The sequence below is a fragment of the Lepisma saccharinum genome, chromosome 6 (assembly GCF_977018435.1).
Source record: "Lepisma saccharinum chromosome 6, izLepSacc3.1, whole genome shotgun sequence".
NCBI lineage: Eukaryota > Metazoa > Arthropoda > Insecta > Zygentoma > Lepismatidae > Lepisma > Lepisma saccharinum.
This window is the reverse complement of record NC_139234.1, coordinates 9050853-9077208: the sequence shown is the minus strand read 5'-3', so window position 1 is coordinate 9077208 and position 26356 is coordinate 9050853. Positions and strand designations below refer to the sequence as shown.

General features: G+C 37.2%; 2 protein-coding genes across 3 annotated transcripts in view; one reads left to right on the top strand and one right to left on the bottom strand.

Annotated features, from left to right (window-relative positions):
• The window catches only part of LOC145988543 (uncharacterized), a 53079-nt gene extending 29436 nt beyond the window's left edge, over positions 1 to 23643 (bottom strand). The window contains exons 1-6 of the mRNA XM_083123460.1: positions 23603 to 23643; positions 15404 to 15574; positions 9062 to 9601; positions 4743 to 4862; positions 3760 to 3897; positions 2731 to 3078 (exon numbers count right to left, since the gene is read on the bottom strand). Of these exons, the coding sequence (XP_082979586.1) occupies positions 2731 to 3078; positions 3760 to 3897; positions 4743 to 4862; positions 9062 to 9601; positions 15404 to 15574; positions 23603 to 23620 (1335 nt within the window). The 5' untranslated portion in view covers positions 23621 to 23643. The remainder of the gene's footprint in view (positions 1 to 2730; positions 3079 to 3759; positions 3898 to 4742; positions 4863 to 9061; positions 9602 to 15403; positions 15575 to 23602) is intronic.
• A 197-nt stretch (positions 23644 to 23840) lies between these two features.
• Positions 23841 to 26356, top strand: part of LOC145988542 (uncharacterized) — a 64618-nt gene continuing 62102 nt past the window's right edge. For both annotated transcript variants that reach the window (XM_083123458.1, XM_083123457.1), the window contains exon 1: positions 23841 to 23984. The gene's annotated coding sequence lies outside the window, so the exon portion shown is untranslated. The remainder of the gene's footprint in view (positions 23985 to 26356) is intronic.

Genomic DNA, 26356 nt, shown 5'->3' with positions numbered 1-26356 from the left:
GCCAGCCGCAAGATTCACGTTAGGACAAAGATTTTTTTATGTATGACACGTACCTACGTGAAAACAAACTCGTGTCGAGATGTGTGTAGGTAATTTGTACAGAAATTCCCATGCATTTCAACTCCACACAGAGATACGGTTAGACATCTTGTCCTTAAATTACGAGAAACTGTATCGTTAAATTTTAAAACACCTAAGCAAAAACGACGGATTCTAACCGAACCAAAACTCGATGATATTGGTGCAGCGTTAGAACGTTCTCCAAACAAACCTCTACGCCGTGTTTCCCAAGAGGTGGGCATGTCAAAATCATCAGCACATACAGTCACTAAGCTACTAAAATTAAAACCATACTCTTATAACACAGGTTAGTGCTCGTTTTGCAATATTTATATAAATGTCTGCATATGTCCATAAAAATAAGCGGGGCATTTCAGGCCGCAAATGTCGGCATCTCCGTCAGTGCCGCCTGCCACGCTTCTCCCGATCTCTCGGCTGCAGATCGAAATGGACGCACGGTACAAGAAAATAATTCTATAATGCAAGCAATGCGTACATACAAGAAAAACTATAAATAAAAGACCTATCCAGGCATGCAAGTAAAACAAAAACAGAAGTCCGACAACTTCAAATTTTACGGCAGATTCCATAAGTAGGAAAAAGTTGGTTTACCACCAATGGGAGAATATGCCTCTGCCTTATATACTGTAGCACATAGTATCTGTGCCCTTGGAAAATATGGGAACTATATGCTTCTGAGTGATTTAACCTTTACACCGTCGAGCAAGTTTTCGAAAGTAACCCCTATCTGGCCATGGCCTTTGCACACGATTTTTAAATTTTTACACCTATTTCAGAAAAACGTTATATCTCCGAGACTATTTGAGCAATCTACTTCGGCTAACTTTTGTTTGGAAGAAAAAACATCGGAGCACATGACCGTATACAATTCAGAGTGCCCAAGTGAGAAAAACGGGGTCAGGGGGCTAAGTCCCCAAATTTCAATGAAGAAAAAATAAAAATCTGGCGTTCGCCCCCTCTTCTCTTGCTATTTTGGGAAAAGGGCACAAACTTTTGCATTGTTTTAAAAGAATAGACCTTTTGCAACAAAGAACCTTTTTTCAAGTCCGTAGTCCTCATACAGGCTGAAACGATGCAATATGTACAATTCTGCATTCTGGCAAAAAAAAAAAATGGCTAATTTGCATATTAGAGAATAAATTATTATTACTCGGAGACTCACAAAGATGTTATTGGGTACGCTATTGGTTACACAGGAGGGGTGGGGGGGGGGGAGGCAGGCAGAATTTCATCAACAAAGACAGCAGAGGCGCCACATTTCCTTCGCAGCATGCTGTGACCAACATATTTCCTTTTGTTCAAGTCAGGCATGACAGTGCATTTTGGCTTCCCTTGTTCTATTTTTAGACTCTCGTCACCAACTTCAGCATTGGAACACACAACCCAACATGTTGACAAAAGATAACTCGAGTTTCCCAAGCTGGGAGGTAGAAAACAAGCTCGTAAATCTCATATATTGCATGGCATTCATTTCCCAGCTGTCAAACGAAAAGGTGATGGGAAAGGAGGAGCAGAGGGGAGGGGGTCATGGGTAAGTGGGTTTTCTTCAACAGGACATTTCAAAGTCTTATCTGAACATCTGTCAGCGTTTACAACCTCACATACAAGTATGAAGGTGCTAAAAGCACATGAACCATTTAATCAGCACGATGGGTCACCAGTGACCCATCAGCCGACTACGCCTATATTTTCTATGGGTCACATGTGACTCATTGGCCGAGTAAAGGTTAAGCATGCAACTTTAGCACCACTGCTCCTAGGTGAGAGGTACAAGTAAGGAAAGTGGAACAGTAGATTCGGGGAAAACAATTCCTAAGAATCAGAAAATAAAGGGTTAGAATTTTTAGAAGTTGTACGTTGGCCCTAGGCAAGAAAGAAATACATGGAAGCCATTATTAGCATTAGATTAATGGCTTAATTGTAACCCTATTAAGATGATGATAATAATACTAAACACCTTAAAACTACAAGTATCTGGCTGGATTTTCACATACATGACAAATTTTCCCTCTTTCAATTTCTCGCTATCTGTACTAATAACAGCATGTACATTTGTTTTAATTTTTTTGCCACCTAAAATCATCCGTTCAAATAAGGAGTAAAATACTGCAACCCAAATAATTCAAACCAGGATACAAACCAAAAATTTGGTGCCACTTTAGGAGCTGTGTTCCAGTTTCTCACTTGCCACAGTGGAGGGGTCAAAAAGTGTAGTTTTCTTTCTCCACATTTTCCGTTATGATTTTGGCCTTGTTAAGATAAATATACTTGTATTAATTAAGCTATGACTTCAGCAATTTTCATCCATTATCAAATGGAGCTCATGGTGAAAAACTACTTTGAAAACAAACCTCTAATTTTTTTTAAAATTTGTCTTAGCCCTACAGAGAATTTTTGGGGGTTAAAAATGTCAAAAAATTGTATGTTTCTATGCAAGTTTGTACATACAATGTTTGAAAGCATGAAAAATTAATTACTTCATGAACCTGTTTACATTTGAAAAATATCTGTGTAACAAATGTTGTTATAATATTGTTATGGAGGGGATAAAAGCAAACTCCACCAGGGATGCTCTTGTCTCCTCATACACTGATTAAGAACAACATCCAGTCGTTATAAACTGAGATTTTTTTTAAAATGATAACCTACCATGTAGAGCCTGTCCCTCCGATCTGCAGATGCACTTTTACACCTTGGAAGCCCTGTCCGAGGTGGAGGTCCAAACCTCTCCCTTGCCAGCTCTGATATCATGCCAGGAGTCGATGCTTGCTTGTTGACAACAGCTTTATGCTCAACTCTTCCACCAGATGCTCCTAAAACGCTTGGCGCGCTATACACAGATACAGTGCGCTGCAGGCGTGTCTTCCATCCCTCGTTTCCTGTGAAGTTTTTCTTCTGCGTTCTTCCTGAAGATGGAGGCCTGTCTTCCGCATGCTTCTCCTCCTCGCCAATTTTGTGCAGCACTTCCATAAAGCTCCTGCACTGCGGTGCAATCTCCTGAAATAAGTGTCATTTGACCCACAACTGAACCCGTACAAATATGACAGAAAACTGGTTCAAACTTAATTATTACTACTAGCTGTTCCTGCGACTCCTGGTTAGTGCTCTCGCCTTTGGTGCAAACAGTTCTGTATTCGATCCCTGCAGGAGCCCTAAAAACGTCATCGTTGACCCAGGATCACAAGGACAATTGGCAAATGACTTGAACAAGTAATGGGCTCTAGTTCTGAAAGCCAGAAAACAGTGGTGACGGGGCTCAATGCACTGATCATGCACAACTCAATAAAAAAGCTGCTTCGGAACCCTGGAGTTGATTTTTTTTAGCTATTACTATAATACTGAACTGCAGAACCTATTATTATTCACTATGTACTTATCAACGTCACATTGATTATTTTATAACAGGTATTGTTTCACAAACTTCATGGCTGCTTCATCAGACCCAAGGAAATTAGAACAAAAGCACTTATACTGTGTATTACAAAGTTTGTTGAAACACTTTCAATATGGTTAATTGTTGTTAAAGACAACACAAAACACCCACAGCACTTCATCATCAGGGCTGGTCAAGAGATGGCAAAGAAGACACAGTCGAGGTTCTGATGTCTGCTGTCTCAAACAGCCCTGATGATGACTCCAAGATGGAGTTGAAAGCTCGGACAAACTTTTGATACTTACATCTTCATATTCAGCAATTACTTGAAAGAGGCCGACTTTAGAAGAGATCTCGGTAAGCTGTATCAGAAGCTTCAAAAGGTTGCTCAACTTCTCCGGAACACCTCCCTGAACAGAATTTGGTATGTGTTTTGAATATAGCTGAAAGGAAAAGAACAATTACAATTTTAATAAGGACTGGCCCAATACTGGTTTCAGAATCTGTTTGAATTCAAGCCCCTATATCAGCTAATACTTGGCGAGGATTTGGGTATCTTGTGGCATCCTCATAATGCTGCTTTGAACCAGGGAAAGTCCGCGATTTTTACAGGAAGAGAAGCATGTCCCACAATAAATAAAATCATAATAATTTAAAATCTTAATAGCAACAACTGAAATTTCTTGGTCTCACTTGAAAGTTAATTCCATCTGCCCTTTCTTGATGAACTATATACAATGTAGAATTCTTCATTTTCCATGGATTTCAGTTTCAGTAATTTCATCTCACCCACAACTTTGAGGAGTATTTGTTGTTTGGTGTTTCTGCACTAAGTGCGAATTTGGTGAAGTATTAAAGTATTTGTACCATTTTTCTACTTTTCACTGAGTAACATGCACACATTTATGGTGCAAATAATCAGAGTATGATTACTCCAAAAACTTGGTAATTTTTATCTGATTGTGGCGAACTCAGTAAAAAGTAATTATATTAATTTAATTCTCAATATATTTTTAGGAAACTGTTTGTCTGGCTAAATATAAAATGTACAATTCAAGCAAATTTCAACATTATTAAATAAATAAAAAGTGAAGCTGTTGTATTGTCTGTACTATATATATATATATACGTATATGTGCTGTAAATGAAAAATACCTCAAAATATATAACATGAAATTCGTGTACATTATTCCTATCATCATCATTTGCCATTTTTGCTTGGCTATATTGAAAGGAAAAAAATATATGGAATTACATACATTACTAATAATGATGCACAACCACTAACCTGCAGAGCTTCGCAAACTGTCTGGTGGGCCGTAGCAAGTTTCTGGCACATCAACAACTGGAAACTGCATTTGCTGTCGAGACTAAAGCTCCGGAGAATATGATGCTCAAGTGCATTCACCTGTAAAGTGCAAGGTCATAAGTAGGAATTGGTGCCCTAATTCAAACAGATCTTCTTGGATGATGAACCAGATTATATTGTCTGTAAAAACTAAATATGCTGACCAAGGCAGTAATTTATTTTATTAAAGACATAAAGTAAACATATGAAATGTATAAGTACTTTGTACTTGATACAGAGTCTGAAGAAGACCTTGCTAGAAGGTTGAAACGTTACGTTTAGTTTATGTTTTTAATATAATAAATTACTGCCTTGGTCAGCATATTTAGTTTCTTCATATCATGGAAACAAGGCTTAATGGTGTTATATTGTCTGTTTTTGTGAAGTGATGTAGTTCTCATCTTCAGGTAATTAGGTAAAATGTTAAAGTTACCCCAGGCTCATTGAACCATGCCATAAAAGTGTAGGGGAGGGCATAGGCATGCGCACGGGGTGGGGGCAAATGCCCCCCCCCAATCATGGGCATCCACAGATTTTTCCACTGAGGGACAAGCAAGGTAATTTTCCATGGGGCATATTACCCCGACAATAGTGAAATTGAAATTATCGCATTCCTGCATCCCCATTATAATAATTCATGTAAATTATTATGACTGAAATCAAATTATACGTGTGAAAATGTACTTTTGGGTTGACATTCGGTTTCTAAGGGAAGATGTGGCCATCCTTGCCCCCCCCCCCCTTCCAGACGTCCATGGTCCTATATTATTATATTTTCAACTAGAAATTTAGGATAGAGGAATCTTATCGCAGTTATTAAACGATATTATACTCTTAAAAGAAAATGCCGTATTTGCAAGCCAATGAAAGTTCAAAGCAACTACGGGGAAAGGGGTTCAGTGGCGCAACCACAGGGGGGCAGGTGGCATTGGCCCCCATCCTTGGATGGAAATCAATTTTAGGGGAGGCAAACAAGGAAGTAAAGGAAAGCAAGACTAGCAAAATCTAAGAGCAGCAGGACAAAGGGATATTCAATATGGAATTAGTTTTCTCGTCTTTCTTGCATTATTTCTTCCAGACGGCCAAGAGCACCTGCAGGGGGCACAGAGCTGCAATTGCCCCCTCAATTTCAAATTTTATACAAATAAAAATAAGTTTCGTAAATGTTTCTTGCTCACTTCACTCGCAATGGCTGCTTTTCTTGCAGTCTTGTCAAGTTCAGAGCTGTAGCTAAGGGTCGGTGGGAGTTGGCTATGGACGGCAAACAATCTAAATGAAAAAAAATGTAAAAGAGAATGCCATGGTGCTCCATGAAATTCCTTCGCCATATTAAATCAATATTGTTTTCATTATGCAAAAATTTGGATCTGAAAATTTTCTTGCTCTCTTCGCTCGCATTTTGTTTTCTTTAATGCATTTTAAATTACCAGGGAGAGAAGTACTACTGCTAAACAGATTTCTCTTAAAAGCATGAACAATCGTTTGGAGGAAAAGGAGTGCGCACATTTCAGAGACATTTATATGATTTTTGCTGTTGGTTTGATATGAGACGGATGAATTGATTATGTATGTATTGTGTGTATGTATTATGTCGCATTTTCAAGTTGAAGAAGAAAGATCTTAACGCCGATCTTTCTTCTTCAACTTGAAAATGCGACATAGATCGCGAAATATAGAATAATTTCTCTTCGTGTGGTAAGTGTTTACTGTCTCCTTCATCATTAGTATATATATATATATATATACACATACATACATACATATACATATATGGGGATGTGTATAGATACACACACCCATCGATGCAAGAAAACTTAAACAGTGAGATAAAATTAGGTTTTTCTTTCCAGACTCAACTTTCATCAAGGCTTTTGCCCCCCCCCCCCTAATCAGAGGTTCTGCGCATGCCTATGGGGGAGGGGTGTGCACAGGTAGGGTACTCCACATTTATTATATTGATCATTACAGAAGTGAAGTGATCGACACCATGCTCCAGCTGCATTTTCCCCTCTCCCCTAGGCATCCATTTACTTGAGGCCGGGTGAAACCCAGAGTAGCTTTTTACAAGGACATTGTCCAAAATATTCCAACCTGAGATCATTCACTCCAGGGGTAACCTAGGTCTCCCTTGTGGTAGTCGGATACCTTACCAACTGAACCACTAAGTCATCATAAAAAAACACCATTTTTAATGTGATTAAATCATAAGTATAGCTCGACCACAAGGGAAAAAACCTTCCGTCAAAAGCGTTCGCGCATCTTCCCTGCCGTTATAGGTGCTCGGGGCAGTGTTGCCAGGTTAGACTTATAAAAATCGTGAGATTGTTCTTTGGGACAGATCTGCTACAAAATCCGATGATCTAATAGTAGCAGATGAACAACGTTCTCGGTGGGGGTAGGGGGGGCGGCATAGGCGTTCGCACTGAGGGGGGCAAGGGGACGTCCACAGACTTTTCCAGCGAGGGGGGAAACAATGTATTTTTATCAGGCAGGTAAACGAGTCATATTATCCCGTAATAATGTTGCCCTCTCAGAAAACACCACTTGAGTTTGAAATTATCAAGTTTCTACATCCCTATTATAATAATTGATGTTAATTACTGTGACTGAAATCAACTCATACGTCTGAAATAATAGCTACTCTTATGTTAACATTTATTTTCCACAATATTTCAAGTCGAATGCTAACACTAACAAATTAATTTGCCTTCTGCTTATGTTCGGTGTACAGCTATCGTTAGGGGTGGGCACGCATCCTGCACCAATGAGAAAATGCATTACGTATGTGAAATATATTTGGTGAATTAGACAGCATGTCTTCCTCAATAATTCAAGATAGCAACGCTTATGCTAGGGTGCCACCTATCCTCCCCATCTGCTAGAAATACACACACATACATGGATAAAATAATTTGCCCACGCTACGAAGTCAGTGCAAGGACGTTTCACTGTGTTTGTGTCACTTCATCCATTTCATCAGTTTTTCATTCATCCATATTGTCGTACTTACCTGTAGAGGCACAAAAGCGACGTAAAATAACTAAAATAGAAATAGATTTTCGGGTGGGATAAAATACAACCATCTAAAAATAGTAATGTAGTAATAGTAATAAAATAATAATAATGTCCTAGCACAATTGAGTATCGTTTGGCATAATTTCACAGTTCTACTCTCCCCTCCATGTTCAAGTAAGATGAGCAGGAAACGTGTTTTTGAGCAGGCCGTTGGAGGTTTCATAGCAATAGTTTATTAAGGAATTCTCCCGAGAAATCAATAGGTCTGGCAACATTGACGTGAGCCGTGTTGAAGCCTCCTTCCCCCTGTCCTTTCCCCCACCCTCCAGCGTGATGAGGTTCTGTGCAGGTTTCTTTCCTTGTGGTTCCACTATAGGATGTGGATATTTGACTACCTTGCCTTTTTAAAATTTACTTTGATGAATTCTTGCATTTCTCAATAGTTTTCTGCACTGCTTCCTCATGCATTTTTCTTCTCTTTTTCCAATGCTATTTCCAATCACAAACTGTAGCCACAAGTGTTACTGGGAAGGAGTTTAAAGCTCAGGGTTAATTTAGTGTATTTTATCATGTTGTTTTTGGTTGTGTATTGCTCTTTAACAAAATAATGTTATTTCAGCAGCTTGCATCATGTGTTTGCTTCTCACTGTGAAGTCATCATGTATCCCCCAAAAATGAAAACTAAAACAAAACAAACTAAATATATATATATATATATATATATATATATTTAAAAAAAAGGTAAAGTTCCTCATGCATATAGCACCGTGTCATGAAGGCACATTTAGATGTGGAGGTACGTCCCCACACATTCTCGATCTTGGCCATTTTGAAGGTGATGTGATCAGCACCATGCTCCCACCATCTGTACCCCCTCCCCCATGTAGCTATTGATTTGAGGCTGGGTAAGCCCCAGAGCTGCTTTATGCAGGGATAAGGACCAAAAAATTCCAACTTTAGTTCACTCACCCCGGGAATTGAACCTGGGTATCCCATAGACCACAGCAGCTTAAAATCACAAATTGCACTAAAAAAACAACAAAAAAAAACAAAACAACTGACTTTACTGACCTAACAAAAAACTGACAAAAATGGAAATCTAAAACTTTTTACTGGCCATTTTCCACAGCCTGTATTGAACAAACTCTGAAACAATTTTATGAACTTTTTGATATTACCTCACACATTTAATTCCATAAAATATTAATAAAAAAACGAACAAAAGTATAAGAAAAAATACTCACTTGCCTTCTTAATTGATACAAGTAATTCCTCTCAAATCGTGTAGCAAATTCAGCAGCTCGTGTTTTTCTCCTTTCAAAATCCAAAATATCAGCAGCTTGCGGTATCTGGAACGTGAGGGCTCGTATTTCTCCAATCAGGGATTCGATTTTAGTCCTTGCAACCTTAATCCTTCTTGTGTACACATTCCCCACAAATCCAGCGAGCACTTTCTTACTTGTCGCACGAACCGATGGCATGTCCCCACCGTCCCTTCTGTAAGAACTCGATGTATCATTCTTCGTCAGCACGGAAATCTGGCTCCCTTCCTCAGCTATGGGTTCCAAGACGGAGACCCCGTAGTTGTGCCACTCAGAAGTCTGTGGCTCAGTTGAAGGGTTTGGCATATCCTCAGCGGAACACTGGTGCTGCCATTTTTCTGATGTTCTGTACTTTCCTTCTCTTCCCGCGATAAATTTTTCCCATTCTCTCTTCTCTTCCTTCTTCTTCTTCTCACGTTGCACTTTCTTTACAGCTCTGTTTATTTCCTCTTCGGGAATGTACTGTAAAGAAACAGTATCCATTAACAGTTTTCAGACCAAGGTGACAAGCAGCACGAACATTTCCAGTCTTGGAAAAAAAAAAATCATTGCACATGCACGACCAACAGATCGAGGTGACATGATGCAACCTATCGAGGAAATACCCTATCCAAGTGACACACACGCAACAAGTGGCTCATGTATCTTGTGTCATTTAAGTACAAAAGGTTGCATTTATTTCTGAAGGCTTCTTTCCAATTGTCATGTGTTACTTTTCACTTTCGTCTGAAAGCTGCAGCCATACTCGACAAAGTGGGACGGTAAGAGCAGAGTTGCTCGTGCATCCCTGTTTTAAATGCTGTAACAAAAATCTCATGAACTTAAAATAATCTCAAAAATAGATCATTCAATTACAAACATAGTTGCCAACTGCAGCAAGAAGTTGCCAACTGCAGCAAGAAGTTGCCAAAACTGGTGGAAATGCAATGCAGGTGTATGATGAGCAACTTTTCTGGCTGTTCCTTAGTGGTCCACCTGGAGAATACTTATAATATCTAACCAAATTCATATTATCACTTGCGTACACATGGGTCATGCACCATGTGCAATGTTTCTGGATAACTGCAGAGGCACATGCTAGTGTCAATTTCTTTCACACACAGGAAAACCTCACACTAAGTTAAATTATAAAGAAAAATGAAAACAATTTACATTAATGTGAACTTTCTTTGTGTGAAAAGTAATCCATAATTTTTACTGTTCTCTACATAGATCATGTTGATTTAAAATAACCAACAATACATATTTTTAAAAAAATGAAATATATAATAGCTATATTTAACATTTTTTTTATTTAGGCTAAACTTGAAACTAAGTATGCAGAAAATTTATTGTAGTTCAAAATATAGGTAGTGAATTTTTAAAAAAACTTACTTATTTAATCATGGTGCACTGGAATTTAAGTTAATGGTTGGAATTAACTACATTTTTATATCGAGATTTAATTGATTGAGCGACTTCTAAGTTTCAGCTGTTGCCAACATTGAATGCAAGGCAGCATTCCTACTCAATAAGTACTTTTCTTGCAGTTGAGACTGGATTATCTTGTGTTACTTCTTCATACTTTTAGATAATCACAACGAGGGTGAATGATTAGATGAACATTGAGAAAAGGAGCCATCACAAACACTGCAGAGGATTGTGTGGGTTGCATGTGTAGGCACCAACAGCCTTGTTGGCCTGCATCTTCGACATTTAAGTGAATTCCAAGAAGCTCACACCTTACTCCCCCCACCCTTTTTTTCAATTATTGGTATCTCCATGAAACTGCAAGAGGTTGCAAGGAGCTACATTTTTTTTTGCAGGAGGAGTGGGGGCCAGAACTAAAATGAAGTATGGATAACTTACGGTGCATCCTTTTGTTAAGCTGAATGTAGAAGTCCTTACATACCTAATATTTTTCTTACAGATGCATGGTCTATTTCAGTTTGAAACAGGAACACAGAGGGATATAAAAAGTGATACTTCATTTTTTCCCAATTAAAAAAAAAGATATCTCTCATTCTTCAAACTGGGCAGTTGCACTTAACACACAACAGAATATATATTTCTGCATCAGAATGTCATGAAATTATGTATTTGAATTCATCTGAATTTTTTAACGAATTAATGAAAACAGTTTTTTACACAAACACAAAAATTGTTAGTAAATTATGCATAATTTAAGTACAGAGCATTCCCTGACATTTGCTACAAGACTTGGCGGCAAGTGGCCCGGCATCAGCGCTTGTCTTTCCCAGTGAACGGGTCTGCGAGCGGTCGCTCGCTAGTCTGTTTTTTTTTGGCTCTCCCTGCCTTCGCTCTCTTTCCCCTTCTGTTGACATTGCAGACTGACGCCAGTATAATCCTCCCTCGGAAGTTGTGTTGTGTCGTGTCCATGTGTTGAAGATTGTGGCTTAATATGGCACCACAAAAGTTTACATTACAACAAAGGATTTATCTTGTCGAGTGTTACTTCGGAAAGAGGAATTGTGGAGAAGTGCGACGACGTTTTGCAACGAAATTTCCTGGTGTTCCCGTTCCACATAGGACCACTATATTAAACCTCGTAAAAAGTTCAAAGTATACAAAGACAATCCGCACACCATCCGTGATTTAAAAGAGAGTATTGTACGAGAAATTGGGAGAATTACAGTAGACGAACTTGCACGTGTCAGTGCCAATTTCCTTCGGAGATGCCAGGAATGTGTTGCAGCAGAGGGGCAACATTTTCAACACCTTCTGTAGTCAAGGTTAGTACACAATATGAAAACTGTAATTTTAATAGCCAACTCTACCGACTGTCGTTGACCCGTTCACCGGGAAAGACAAGCGCCGATGCCGGGCAGATTGCCGCTGAGTCTTGTAGCGAATGTCAGGGAATGCTCTGTAAAATACATATCAAGTAAATTAAATTGCTTGTCTCACCCTGGTTTGTGTTGCCACAATCCATTAGCAACATAAAATCTAACTGGCCTAACATAGCATCCAGCAATTGGATGTTGAGTCTATTTTTTTTTTAAAAAAATAACCTAAGATGATTTGATTTTTGTTATTTAGTGTCACTTTTCTGCCCCTTTTGGCTAATCGTAACGATGAGGATGAGTGATGATATGATGAAGGGACAATTACAAAGAATACCTATACCCAGGCCGGGATTTGAACCTGGGACCCCTGGCATCGTAGCACAATGTGCTAACCACTCCACCACAGAGGTCAGCATTAAATAAGCTACAAAACAAAGCTTTAAGGTTTTCATCAAACATTAAAATTAACATATTACAATGACATCACTTGACAACAAATTATTAAATAAACAAAGCAAATAAACAAATATTACATTTATTACTTTCTATAACATTGCTCTCTTCACTTGAAACATATCACCCTATACATTTCGCAAGCATTCAGTATAACTGGTCTTTCATGCGCATAATATTATCCTCAACACTTTCCTCCAATATAGACATTGGATATCCTGAACTGACAAGAATGTGGGATGTTTGACAATTTGCAACAAATCTCTCAACAATAAACTCAAACGTAACGCATTAACTCTGAAACTGAACCTCAATGCAAAGTCAATTATGGATATGCAATTGGAAACAAAACAAAATGAACGAAAGTAACTGAAACGATTAGTTATTTGTTTACACAGAAATATCCTGTTCTTCAGCTCCGAGACCATATCTCGAGTGTTCTTCTGCAATTGTCACCCTGTTGATATTTGCCAAGCTGCCGAGGACCATCTGCGTAATGTCTTTAATCTCATTGTACTGGTGCAACAGCTCCATGCATTTTTTCAGATCATTTTCACTCGGTCTGTCCTTCTGAAGGCTCTCAAGTTCAGCATCTAGCGAGCGCTCTTTCGCCTCAAACCTTATAATTTCATCAATTAGAGACTTTTTGTCTGATCCACTACACTTCTTCACGTCAGAATCTTGAGTAACTTCCTTAATACCAGTGTTGGGATTTTGACTTGCTCTGGAGTTTTTAACCTTAGATATTTTCTTAGTAGACATTTTGCACTCAACTTCTATGTAGTAGCCTAAGAAGTGTAGCCGCTGGAAAAAAAAATTAACACTACCATTAACAGTTTATGATGCTACACTGAACAAACACATCTCTACAGCAATATACATATGGCTGCAGCACAACACCAACAAAACTTTCACACACACTGGCATAATGAGGTATGAACTTATTGGGCCCCATCAAAATTTTGCCAAGTTAACCAAAGCAGCTGTCGGGTGACAAATTGAAAATGACATTAATCCTTGTTCATTGGCTTTTTTTTTCACATTATCCACAGAAATTTAACTGAAACCCTTCACAAACGTTGTGTGCTCCTTAATTTTAATGGTAAACTTTCTGTATCCGGAAAACGGATTTCTTAAAGTTTACAGGATAAATTTCCTTCCAGCGGGATGTTCCCTGTGTGTAATGACGGAATCCCAGCCAGTGTTTCCAAACACGCATTTTTGTAACTGAAGAAGGTACGTTTCCGCAAATGGTTTGTGGGGCTATGCGAGAATGGTGTGTGGGGCTACGCATTTTTTTCTAAACCAATTTTTAACTATTCTAACCTAAATGTGACCCAACCTAACCTAACCTTACTGGAAATGGTTCGTGGGGCTACGTAGGTATTTTTGGGTGGAAAGAGGTGGAAACACTGCATGCCGACTATGGTAGTGAAACTGTGACCGCCATTTAGCATGTTACCGAAGGGAAAAAGAACGAACAAAACTTACTTCATACGTTGAAAATATAGATCATTTCCATGAAAAAAGTGAAATGTCACCTTCAGCAATGTTTCTCAATGCAGAATACGTAAGTAGGAATATGGCAAGTGACATAAATAGAGAGTTTCAGGCGTTTTCTGGATACGGAAAGTTTAACATTTAACAAATACAAAATAATGTAAAAGTAGTGTTTTATGTGATTTCTAGGGTATTGCAACATATTTTGTGCACGCTTCGTTAAAACACTGCAAAAGTGTTAAATTTTCTGATGCAAAAGTATGTTCTGTTAACATAGCGGTCTCGATTTATGTACATAGTGATAGGTACATTGGAAATTCTTTTTGCAGTACTATTTTTCCTTAACAAAATACCAACAGGTTTTTTTAAATCACAGCTTACTTTCACAGCAGGTAGAGGACCTTAAGGCAGACTATTTTTCTTGGCAATGTATTTCTTCTTAAGGAGCTGTTTCAATGCTAGTCCTTCAGGGCTATTGCTACCTGGTTCTTAAATTGTCAAATTATATTTTTCCTACTGTTACTATACACAGAAACACTCTGGTTATGCCGATAGTTTTTACAAATTATTTAGTATTAATTAAATGTAAATTGTTTTAAGGTTAAGTAATACTTTTAGTTATTTTGAATATAAGCCACACACCTCTTTTCTTTCATATTTTTTTTTGTAAAAAATACAGTGCATGTACTGGGTTGAAGCCAGGGGTATATATTTTAGGCTATCTGTGAAGTTTGAGGCTCATAGATTAAAATACGGAAGAAAAAACAATTAGAAAATCTGAATAAAATTGTTCTTCAAGAGTTGGCAATCTTGCATGTCTTCCTTGATGAATTCTCAAGGTAATGCACAGAAGAATGTGCATGCATCGAATTTTTCCAGGAATGGGGAACTTTGGAGCCTAAAAATCACCAGAAAGGAAAAAGGTGGTTGGATATGACAGATATTCCCCTCTGCACCATGAATATTACTGTTTCAATGAACACTTGCAGAGGAGTAAAAATAGGGTCATTAACCTCGTCAAACAGCAAGGGTAGACAATGAATTTTTGCATTAACATGGTGACAATAAATTTTTGACGTTGGGGACAGATGTTGGATGAACAGGGATGGTTTATTACTGCAGCCAAAATATAACAAAATACGTAGTTATAGCAAATAGCTGCTATGACTGACTTTCTTTCTGTACTGCCAATGTTGTCTACATACACGCATATAAAACAATATGTTTTAAATAATTTGTTTGGCACTTCACTCCCAATACCTGGTACACAAGACCTGCATTGTTCACACATAGTTCAGTTCCATGCAGTGTCCTCTTCCATTCGTATATTTCGAATTTTTGTGCCAGTCCTGCATTCTCGAGAAAAATATAGTTGTTATGACTTATAACCCTTGTATATAATATCAATGTTATCAAATTCCTGACAACCTTTGAACAATACATTGGATTGCAAATTTATCAGTACTTAATACACCATTATTAATGCAAAGTATGTAGTATGTGCAATTGCATTTGTTCCACATACCTTAAAACTGAAGAATGCATTTTGCTCTGGATTAGAGTAGTGCCTGATTCTTGGACCCTCTTCTGGTGTTTCCCTTTGTACAACAATTGCCTTGGGAACTGATGGAGAATAAGCCAGATTCCTTGAATGAATTTTGTGATTCTCAGAAAACCAAAGTTGAGTTTTTGGTTCCTGTGGAAACAAAAAATCAGTTAACAAATGCACATTAAATTTTAGCATTCTGAGTAAATTATGTTCAATTAAGATTTAGTTTCAGGAATATAGCAGTGTCGGTCCTCCATTCATATTGGGGGTTAGGCGTAGAGCTGACAACTCTGCACTGTAAAAAGACATGTCAAGAAACAGCAATATAAGGCCATGGATGTTCCCAAGGTAAAATATTCCGGAGGTAAAATAGTCCCCCGTTCGGATCTCCGGGTGGGGACTACTTTGGGAGGTCCCTGGACTAAGGATAAGATCTACATTAGGAATAAGGATATTAAATTAGGCACCTGGAATGTTCTGAGCCTTTACCGGCCTGGGGCATTTCAGTGTACAGTTAATGAGATAGTTAAGTATAAATTAGATGTAGTAGCTGTCCAGGAAGTTAGGTGGCCAGGAGAAGGGAATTGTAAAACTAAAAATTATACTTTTTTCTATGGTGGTACTGAAAACCATAATTTTGGAACAGGCTTTTTCATAAATAATAGAATTATCTCGGCTCTTAAAACAGTAGAATTTATTAATGATAGGATATCATATGCAGTTTTACAGGGTAGGTGGTGTAAAATTATTTTAATAAACATACATGCACCAACGGAAGATAAAGATGATAATACTAAAGATGATTTTTATACAGATTTGGAACAGGTCTTTGATAAATTTTCTCAGTATGATATGAAAATTCTGTTAGGTGACTGTAATGCACAGATTGGCAAAGAAGAGACATTTAAACCCACGATTGGTAAAGAAAGTCTTCATGAATTAAGTAATGATAATGGTATAATATTGATTACTTTTGCAACCTCAAATAATTTAATTGTGAAAAGTACCACTTTTAACCTCTTAACTGGGTATGACGTAATACTCCGTTCTGGCTCTACTGATTTATAATGGGCATGACGGGATACTACGTTCTCATGTTCTTACTGCTGATATCTGTTGTGTATGACGAGATACTTCGTAAAATTACTTTCTTCTTTGTTTCACCAGATGGCTCTGACTTCCAGACTGTTGTAACCGTTAGAGTTAGCGGGAAGCAACGAACACAGCCCGACGTTCAGTTCTATCGCGTATGCAATAATGGCTCAGGCAAATCGGAAACGACGGCGTGTTTTTCCTGCTGAGGAAATCCGAGATATATTGTAGTTGTAAATCTCGCATATTGTAAAAAGTACAACAAGGACCAATAAAAGAATAAACAATACCTAAATGGTATGCCATGGAGCACAGAAATATTAACTAAAATATTGGTTTACGAAATTCATCAATTTATCAACAAAAATTCCCAGGGCAGATTGGGCTTTCGACGAGGAAATTACCCAGTTAAGAGGTTAAACATAAAGATATCCGTAAAAATACCTGGTCTTCTCCAGATGGTAAAACTCATAATCAGATAGATCATATTCTCATTGATAAGAGAAGGCATACTAGTATAATTGACGTTCGTACACATAGAGGTGCTGACTGTGCCAGTGACCATTATTTAGTAATTGCTAAATTAAGAGAAAGACTCACAGTGATAAATCATAATCAACAAAATCTAAAAGTTCTAAAATATAATACAGGAAAAGTTGCTGATGAAAGAATTAAGAAAGATTGCCAAATTAAACTGTCAAATAGATTTGATGTTTTGCAGGATTTACATGATGATGAAAATATAAATGAAACAGACGTAAATATGAATTGGGAGCACATACGTAATGCAATAGAATCAGCAGCTAAAGAAAGTATAGGATACCATAAACCAAGAAAAAGTAAGCCATGGTTTGATAATGAATGTCATAATCTAATAGAAATAAGAAATCAGACTAGACTTCGGTGGTTAAATAACTCTGATGATAAAAACCTAAGCAATTATAATAGAATAAAACGAGAAGTTAACCGCATGTTTAGAAGTAAAAAAAGAGATTACTTCAAAAGCAAAATTAACGAAATTGAAACAAACAGCAAAAACAAAAATATCAGAGATTTATATAAAGGTGTAAATGAATTTAGAAAGGGGTGGCAACCTAAAGTAAACTTTATAAAAGATAAAGACGGTGATTTTCTAGCTGACCCAAGTGATATTCTAAATAGATGGAAGAACTACTTTAATGACCTTTTAAATGTCCATGTAGGAGATAAATCAGAAGTAAATGAAGTACACACAGCAGAACCTTTAGTTCCAGAACCTAACTTGACTGAAGTTAAAGATGCTATTAAAAGGATAAAGAATAACAAAGCACCTGGCATTGATTTAATACCAGCTGAGTTAATTAAATATGGTGGAAATTCGTTAATATGTCAAATTCATAAATGAATTTGTTTAATATGGAATAAAGAAGAGATTCCTCAACAGTGGAAAGAATCCATAATTGTTCCTGTGTTTAAAAAAAGTGATAAAATGAACTGCAATAATTACCGTGGAATTTCTCTACTCTCAACAACATATAAAATATTATCTAACATTCTTTTAACAAGACTAACCCCATATGCTAATGAAATTATAGGTGATTATCAATGTGGATTTAAACGTAACAGATCAACTACAGATCAAATTTTTCACATTAGACAGACACTTGAAAAAAAGTGGGAATATAATCAAAATGTCCATCAGCTATTCATTGATTTCAAAAAGCATATGATTTGGTCAAAAGAGAGAAATTATATAATATATTAGTAGAGTTTGGAATACCTAAGAAGCTTGTTAGTATGATAAAAGTATGCACCAGTGAAACAGAAAGTAAAATTCGTGTGGGTATTAATGTGTCTCACAAATTTACAATTCATGATGGGTTAAAACAAGGAGATGCATTATCTCCATTGCTCTTTAATTTTGCCTTAGAATATGCTGTTAGGAAGGTAAAAGAAACTAACGAAGGACTAAAATTAAATGGTGTGACTCAGATGTTAGCATATGCAGATGATGCAGATTTATTAGGGAATGATATAAATACAATTAAGAATAATGCTGAAATATTTTTCAAAACTGCTAAAGAGATAGGTTTGGAAGTTAACAAAGAGAAAACTAAATATATGCTTACAGGTCGAAACCAAGTGTTAGGTAATAATCAAAATCTAATTATTGATAACAACTCGTTTGAACCAGTTTCCAAATTCAAATACTTAGGAGTAATATTAACAAGTGAAAATTATATTAAAGACTAAATAAAAAGTAGGCTTAATTCAGGAAATGCATGTTACTTCTCTATTCATAAACTTTTGTCTTCTCGTTTAATATCTAAGAAACTAAAAGTTAAAATATACAAAACAGTAATTTTGCCTGTAGTATTATATGGGTGTGAAACTTGGTCCCTTACATTAAAAGAGGAACATAAATTGAGAGTATTTGAAAATAAGATCCTTAGGAAAATATTTGGACCTAAAAGGGATGAGGAGACAGGTGAGTGGAGAAGGTTACATAATTTAGAACTACATAATTTGTATTCATGTCCAGATATTATTAGAATAATTACATCAAGAAGACTTAGGTGGGCAGGCCATGTGGCACGAATGGGAGAGGAAAGAGGAGTTTACAGGATTCTTGTTGTGAAACCTGATGGTAAGAGACCTGTAGGAAGGCCAAGACGAAGATGGTGGGACAATGTTGAGATGGACCTAAAGGAAATCGGTAGGGATGGAAAAGAGTATACAAGATAGGGACAGATGGAAGGCCTGTGTTGCTGCAGCCATGAACCTTTGGGTTTAAGAAGGCTAGAGAGTTAGTTAGTTAGTTAGTCATATTCTTCTACGTTATCTGGTTTACCACCAGTAAACCAACTTTTTTCATATATAATGAATTTGAAATTGTTGAACTTAGTTTTTTATTTACTTCCATGCCTGCATTGGTGTTTTATTTATATTTTATCTAATTAATACACAATAAATATGAATTGTTGTGGAAAACCAGATCAACGTTTCAGCATATGCCACTGGTGTTCATGTGTCAATAAGTTTAAATAATATATGTATGGAAAATCTAACCTCTCAAAGAGGAGTGTTGGATTCAAATCTCACCACCGATGGGCATAGGTTCGAGCGCTGACCTGGGTATAGATGCTCCTTTGTGAGTGTCCTTTTGCCATCCTCATCATTGCTATTACCCCAAATCACCAGCAAAGTGACGTAAAATGATACAATTACAGGCCCAAGTTCTTCTTGTTTTATTGTGATTACATCATACCACGAATGCAATTTTAACATGGCTCAATTTCAACTTCTGTTAACACATACTGTGGAGTTTTAGCGATTACTTAATTTTCTTCAATATATGCTTTGGTAGTTAGGTTAGGCAGGCCAGGTTTGGTTCTCTTAGCATTAAAATAAAGTCCCTAAATGCATTCTACTAAGGTTCTGATTTACTTCTACATCCATTCCCACTAGTCTACGATACTTACAGTCGCTTGTCAACGGAAATACATTGTCCATGGGAAGCACGCATGCTTACGCAAGGTAATTTATAAGTTGTATTTCTTTTCAGCATAAATAACTTTTTTCGAAATGCAAACAGTGTTCATTACTTTAACCCACGATCGCTCGCGCTATTAGATAAAATCTAACAATTGCAAAACTTTTGTTATTTCTAGATTGTTACTGGAGGTAACAACGCGTTAAGGCTAAAATGCCTCCTTCCATGTCTCTACTTGTCAACACTGTAGCAAATGTTATTGAAATTGAAAGCGAAACCTTATACTAGCGGCTTTGATCCTAGCCGAGTGCATTGTTAGATTTTTTCTAACATGCGAGTTATCGCGTCACATTTCCAGCGAATGATTGTACAACAGTTTTCCTTTGGGAAATACCACTTTCATTTATTATTCCGTCTGTGTACAGTGTAGTGGAAAGGTGCATTGGTTCTTCCAATCTGATGATTGTTGTTTTTGGCATTGTGTTATTGAAGAGAATAGCAGTAAAATGTCTGACAAACAAACTAAACAGTACATGATGTGGCTGAAAGAAGAAGACACAGATGAAGTGGACATTGGACCTCAAGACACAGGTTGGGAAACCGATACAGACGGTCCATCAGAACATGAGGAAGTGCATACCGAGACAGAACAGTCAGTTAGTGATTCTGATGATTCTGTGACAGTTTCAAGACATGTGAATCGTGATATGTATCAAGGCAAAGATGGTTCAACAATATGGTTCAAGCAAAAAGCCCCACCAAGTAAAATCGCCAGACAGAATATTGTCACACAGTTACCAGGTGTGATAGGTGGGGCCAAGAATTTGAAGTCAATTCTAGACTGTTGGAAACTGTTCTTTCCGGATTCTCTAATCACACGTATTGTCCAATACACAAACGTAAAGCTCAAGGAAATGGCACCTTCCTACTCACGTAATACACGGGACTGCCCTCTAACTGATTTTGAAGAAATTTCAGCATTCCTAGGAGTACTATATCTTGCTGGAGTAAAGAAGTCACAGCACCTAAATACAGATGAGTTGTGGGCCACAGATGGAACTGCACCAGACTTTTTTATCGCGTCAATGAGCAAACGAAGATTTCACACTCTTCTCCAAGCTGTTAGGTTTGATGATATCACTACACGAGCACAAAGGAAGCAAGAAGACAAACTATCTCCAATTAGAGAAATATTCGATGACTTTGTTAGTGTCTGCATGAATAGTTACAGGCCAAGTGCTTACACTACCACTGATGAGATGTTAGAAGCATTCAAAGGACGATGCAAGTTCAGACAATACATTGCAAATAAACCTGCAAAATATGGCATAAAAATATATGCACTCTGTGATGCTAGAACATTCTACACTCTAAATATGGAAATTTATGCAGGAAAACAACCATCTGGGCCTTACCAATTTCCCAATGATGCACAAAACGTGGTCTTGCGATTAATACGTCCAATTGACAACAGCGGAAGGAATGTGACCATGGACAATTATTTTACCTCCATACCTCTAGCTAATGAACTGTACACCAACCACAGGTTGACACTAGTAGGAACTCTTCGATTGAATAAAAGAGAAATTCCACCAGAATTTTTATCTGTCAAGGAAAGGCTTGGAAAAAGCAGCATGTTTGCGTTTGGAGAGAAACCATCTAATTATTGTCTCCTCTGCTCTTATGTGCCAAAGAAGAAACAGAAAAAAATGTTATGATGATTTCCACCATGCATAATGACGACGGCATTGATCCTGACTCTGGAGAGGCAAAAAAGCCAGAAGTGATTACTTTCTACAATCTCACAAAAGGAGGAGTGGATGTTGTAGATCGTCTGAAATCTGAATATTCTGTTTCAAGAATAAGCAATCGCTGGCCTCTCACAATATTTTTCAGCCTTCTCAACATTGGAGTAATAAATGCTCAGATAATTTACAAAACAAATACAGGCGACTTGTTTGCTCGTAGAAAATTTGTTAAGCAACTTAGTATGATGCTTACAAAACCACATATGATGAGACGGATGTCAGTTCCAAATGTATCACTTCGTCTGAAGGAGAAAATAAAAAGTATTGCAAGCATTGAAAGTCTGCCGAAAACTGAGAGAACTCGTGAATCAGAGGAAAAGTCCCAATGTGCCTATTGTCCCAAAAGAAAGAATCGATTCACATATCATTCATGTAGTAAGTGTTCCTCCCCAATATGTAAAGAACATACAGAAACAACTGTGGAGCGATTTTACAATACAGGGAATTTCTCCATTTTGTTTGAAATTCGGCATACTCACTAATTTTGGCCCCCTAATCACGAATCTGCAGTCAAAATTTGGCGCTCACACGTGGAAATAGCAAAATAATCGAAATTAAGTTCTTATTTCCACACCCTCGATTTCCGAATTTCCCGCCGGTTCCGGGCTCCGCCCCTGGGGTAATCGACCTACCGCCCCCAACCGCTATCGCGGCCCCGCCTCCGCTCCGCTCCGCTCCGGCTTCCCGCCTATATCTATAGACTCCCTGTTAAGGGCATGTTAGAAAGTGGCCGGATTCACCTGCCCCCAAATAAGCGCCAAATTTATACGTGAGCGCCAAATTTTAAGTGCAGATTCGTGATTAGGAGACCCAAATTAGTAAGTAACCGAAAATTCAAACAAATTGGAGAAATTCCCTGTATTGTTAAATTATACCACAACGGTTTATGTTTGCCGTGAATGTGCTGCAAAAGAAGTTGACTCTGAATCTGATTAGAAACATCCTCAATTATAAAACATTTTGAATTTATATCAATAATAAATTGTATTTTAATGTGCTTATTTGCATTAATGTTTTAAATATTCATAAAGAAGAATGCTGTAACAATGTAAAATGATTTCAATGTTTAATAAAACATGTTTGATAAAATATATTTTGCAAATATTAACTGATAACCGAAAAAAAAACAAGTTGTTAGAAAAAATCTAACACGCGAGTTATCGCGTGACACATGAAGGCGCGAGCGATCGCGGGTTACGGAAGGTTTAAATTTCGTGTGACAATGATTGCCAAAATTATACGATAATTAGTCTTCCTGCTAGGAGAATTTGAAAAAAATCATAAAACAATCGGAACCGTTATTACCGAATTACAAGTACATTCTAATAAATAGGACTAGGACTGTAACAGTGTTACTTCATCCACTTCGTTTCTTCATTGAATCACTAATTAAAATGCGATTGAATGTCAATGAATGACTTCTACATCATATTCCTCTCCAGTACAAGGAAGATTCTCCGAATTAATAAAATAAAAAAATATCTAGACATTGAAAAATACTTCTGGTCAAGCTAATTTATTGACAGATACCTAGCCACCTCATGATCTGAAATTTTCATATACTTCAAAGGTAAACATTTTGTGCTGTAAAATTCCAATTTTCTACTATTGTCCGCTACTCTGGTGATTTTTATTTTCAATTTTGAATTAAGGTGCATGTAGATTTCATTCTTCTCGTATTAATGTTATTTTCCATTGTAAAAGAAATGTGATTTATTCATTTTAGTTTTCGAAACACATGAGCATGAAATATATGCTTGAAAAATAACGTAAAGTTATAAAATTAAGTTAGCTAAAATTTACCTTTCCCGCAGGAACCATTCTACACACTAAACAAATGAACGTTAAATTTCTATCGAGTCAGGTTCATAATTGTATTGTACATATTTTACTAGTATTGTATATTGTGCTTGTACATTTCTCACATGTAACCAAATAAATTTATAAATTTCTTGATATGAAATAAAAAGGAAAGAAAAAATCAATTTTATAACCTAGTTGGAAATTAACATTTGTATTGATTGAGTGGGATTTCCGCCGATGCCCATCCCCTGAGTGACAAGTGCATTCTGCAACGATGTGAAGGGTTTGGGTTGATTTTGATAATTTGTTGAATGTACACTACATGACATTATTTATTTTGTTCCTCTGACCACCTAATACTTTCTACGAAGTTTCAAAATAGGTAAGATTTTTTTTTATTACTGTGCATATCAAGAAAAGCACTAGTATTCAAAATAGACAACTAGATTAAAATGTCTCGACATTGGATTTTCCGATTCACCGTAAAATTTATGTTGACTACTTTTAATACGATTACTCAAGTTCATTAACCAGAGCGGACATTTGGTTTGAATAATAGTTGTTATAACGCATAGTTACAAATTAATGAAACCACATTATTCATCTTCCCAGTGTCGTGTACATTAGAGTATGTTTTTCATGTGACGCATTGTGACATCGGATATGTTCTGCTTGTAGGTGTGCAATGAAGACGTTTTGGTATAATAAGTGAACTTGCACGTACATACTTCAACAAATTTTTAGTTTAAACGAATAATGACTTTTTTCTAGAATAATACTATTGATCCAAGTTTCGTGTAGTACACACATTTTCAATCTAATCGTTTACTACGAGGGTGAACCAAATATAAACGGGAATTTATTTTTCATAATTTATTGAAACAATATACGGTACTATTATCGTATGGGTGAAACACCTGCGAATCATATATTTCGGACTTCTTTACATTGCTAACGCGTTGCGGAACATTTCTTAAGGCGAAATAATGCATTTCTAACTAAGATAATGTTTATTTTCTCTATTTACGAGTACTTACTGTTACTTGTTGTTTCGAATCTGTAACACATTATGGCCGTGATAGCATACTGGTTTAGGGGGCGTTCTGAGAGTGTTTTGTCGATTTATGCAGTGGTGCAACCTCGTTCACCGGAAAATATCTACTTTCGTGCCCCTATTTGAAATTATGCTAATACGTCGCATTTACGTGTAGAACTTGTAAAATAACCTTGCGATTTACCACGTTCATTGTCCATACACAGCAATTCGGAACCATCTTTCTTTCGCAATTTGGAACCATCTTTCTTTCGCAATTCGTTAATGGTCTTCCTTTACGCACAACTCTCTTGCAACCTTGAATATTGACGTCAGACGAGGAATGCCTACGTGGTTAGGTTAGGCCTGTTAGGTTAGGTTCCATTAGCATAAATACAATGAAAAATTGTAAAAACAGCTCTCTCCTGTGACGTCGGAACACAATGTTGCTACAGTGTTGTGCGATAAGTGACACCCATTCGGGAAAAATGGCTTGTTCCGAACTCGACAGGTGGTTCTAGTGAAAACACGGCGAGGCTGAAACACTGGCTACGGGGTTGCATCGTCTTAACACACGAAACATTGCACTCTCATGCAAAAAGCAAATGGCGTGAGCAGAAACAGCGTGTCGGACAGAGATTTTCGCAGAAAACAACACGCATTCACATTAAAATGGATCAAATCTACATTCAGGAACTTCCAAAACGCTCAAGAAAATGATTTCCGTAAGTACTTTCTCCTGTAAATTTGAAGGAATCCGTTTTACCCATACGATAATGTTACCCAATATACAAATAAAATGCATTAATTTTCTACATAGCTCCCTGAAACTGAAATGCACTTTTGCCAGCGGGTAGGGAGTTTGGCAATCCCATTTTCCTAGAAAGTCGACGGACGTGTGCGCAACCAGTTGCACACGAACTCCTCCACTCCTGCATCATCCTCAAATAGCTTACCTCCCAGTGCTTCTTTCAGTGGCCCAAACAAACCAGGGACGTCCGAACTTATTCAAGAGGGGGGGGGGGGGCAGGTATTCAAATTGGTAACACTTGACTATACCGGAGACGGATTTTTTCAAATTTACAGGAGAAAGTACTTATGCAAATCATTTTCTGTAGCGTTGTTGATGTTCAGGAATGTAGTTTTGATCCATTATAATGCAAACGCATGTGGTTTTCTATGAAAATCTATTTGCGACGTGCTATTGCTGCTGCCGCCATTTGCTTTCTGCAAGTCATCTTGAAAAACCGATGTTGTCCGTATATACTAAATTGAACGAGAGGAGTGCTAATGGAACCTAACCTAGTAGGCATACCTCGTCCCCGTGATGGTTCGTGGGGTTATCGTGAAGTTTTGGGCTAACGTCAGTGGTTTTTGGGGCTACCTGTGGATAATTTGTGGGGCTAACGTCAATGGTTTATTAATTACTTTTTATGTCAAAAATTCAACTTTTTTTGGTTAAAAAATTTCGTGAAATGTTTTTTTTTATTTTTTTAATTTAGGTATTTTTCATTAGAAATTTATTATTTCACCTAAAGAAATGTTCCGGAATGCAGAATAGTACGTTAGCAATGTAAAAAATTGCGAAATAAATCATTGATAGGTGTCTCCGGTAAAGTAAAGTAGTACCGTTTCGTAGATTGGAGACACATAAAAATTGGATATTTTGTGTTTCGCATGGTTTGTACTTACCAATTGTGTATTGCGGAACATAGTTGAAG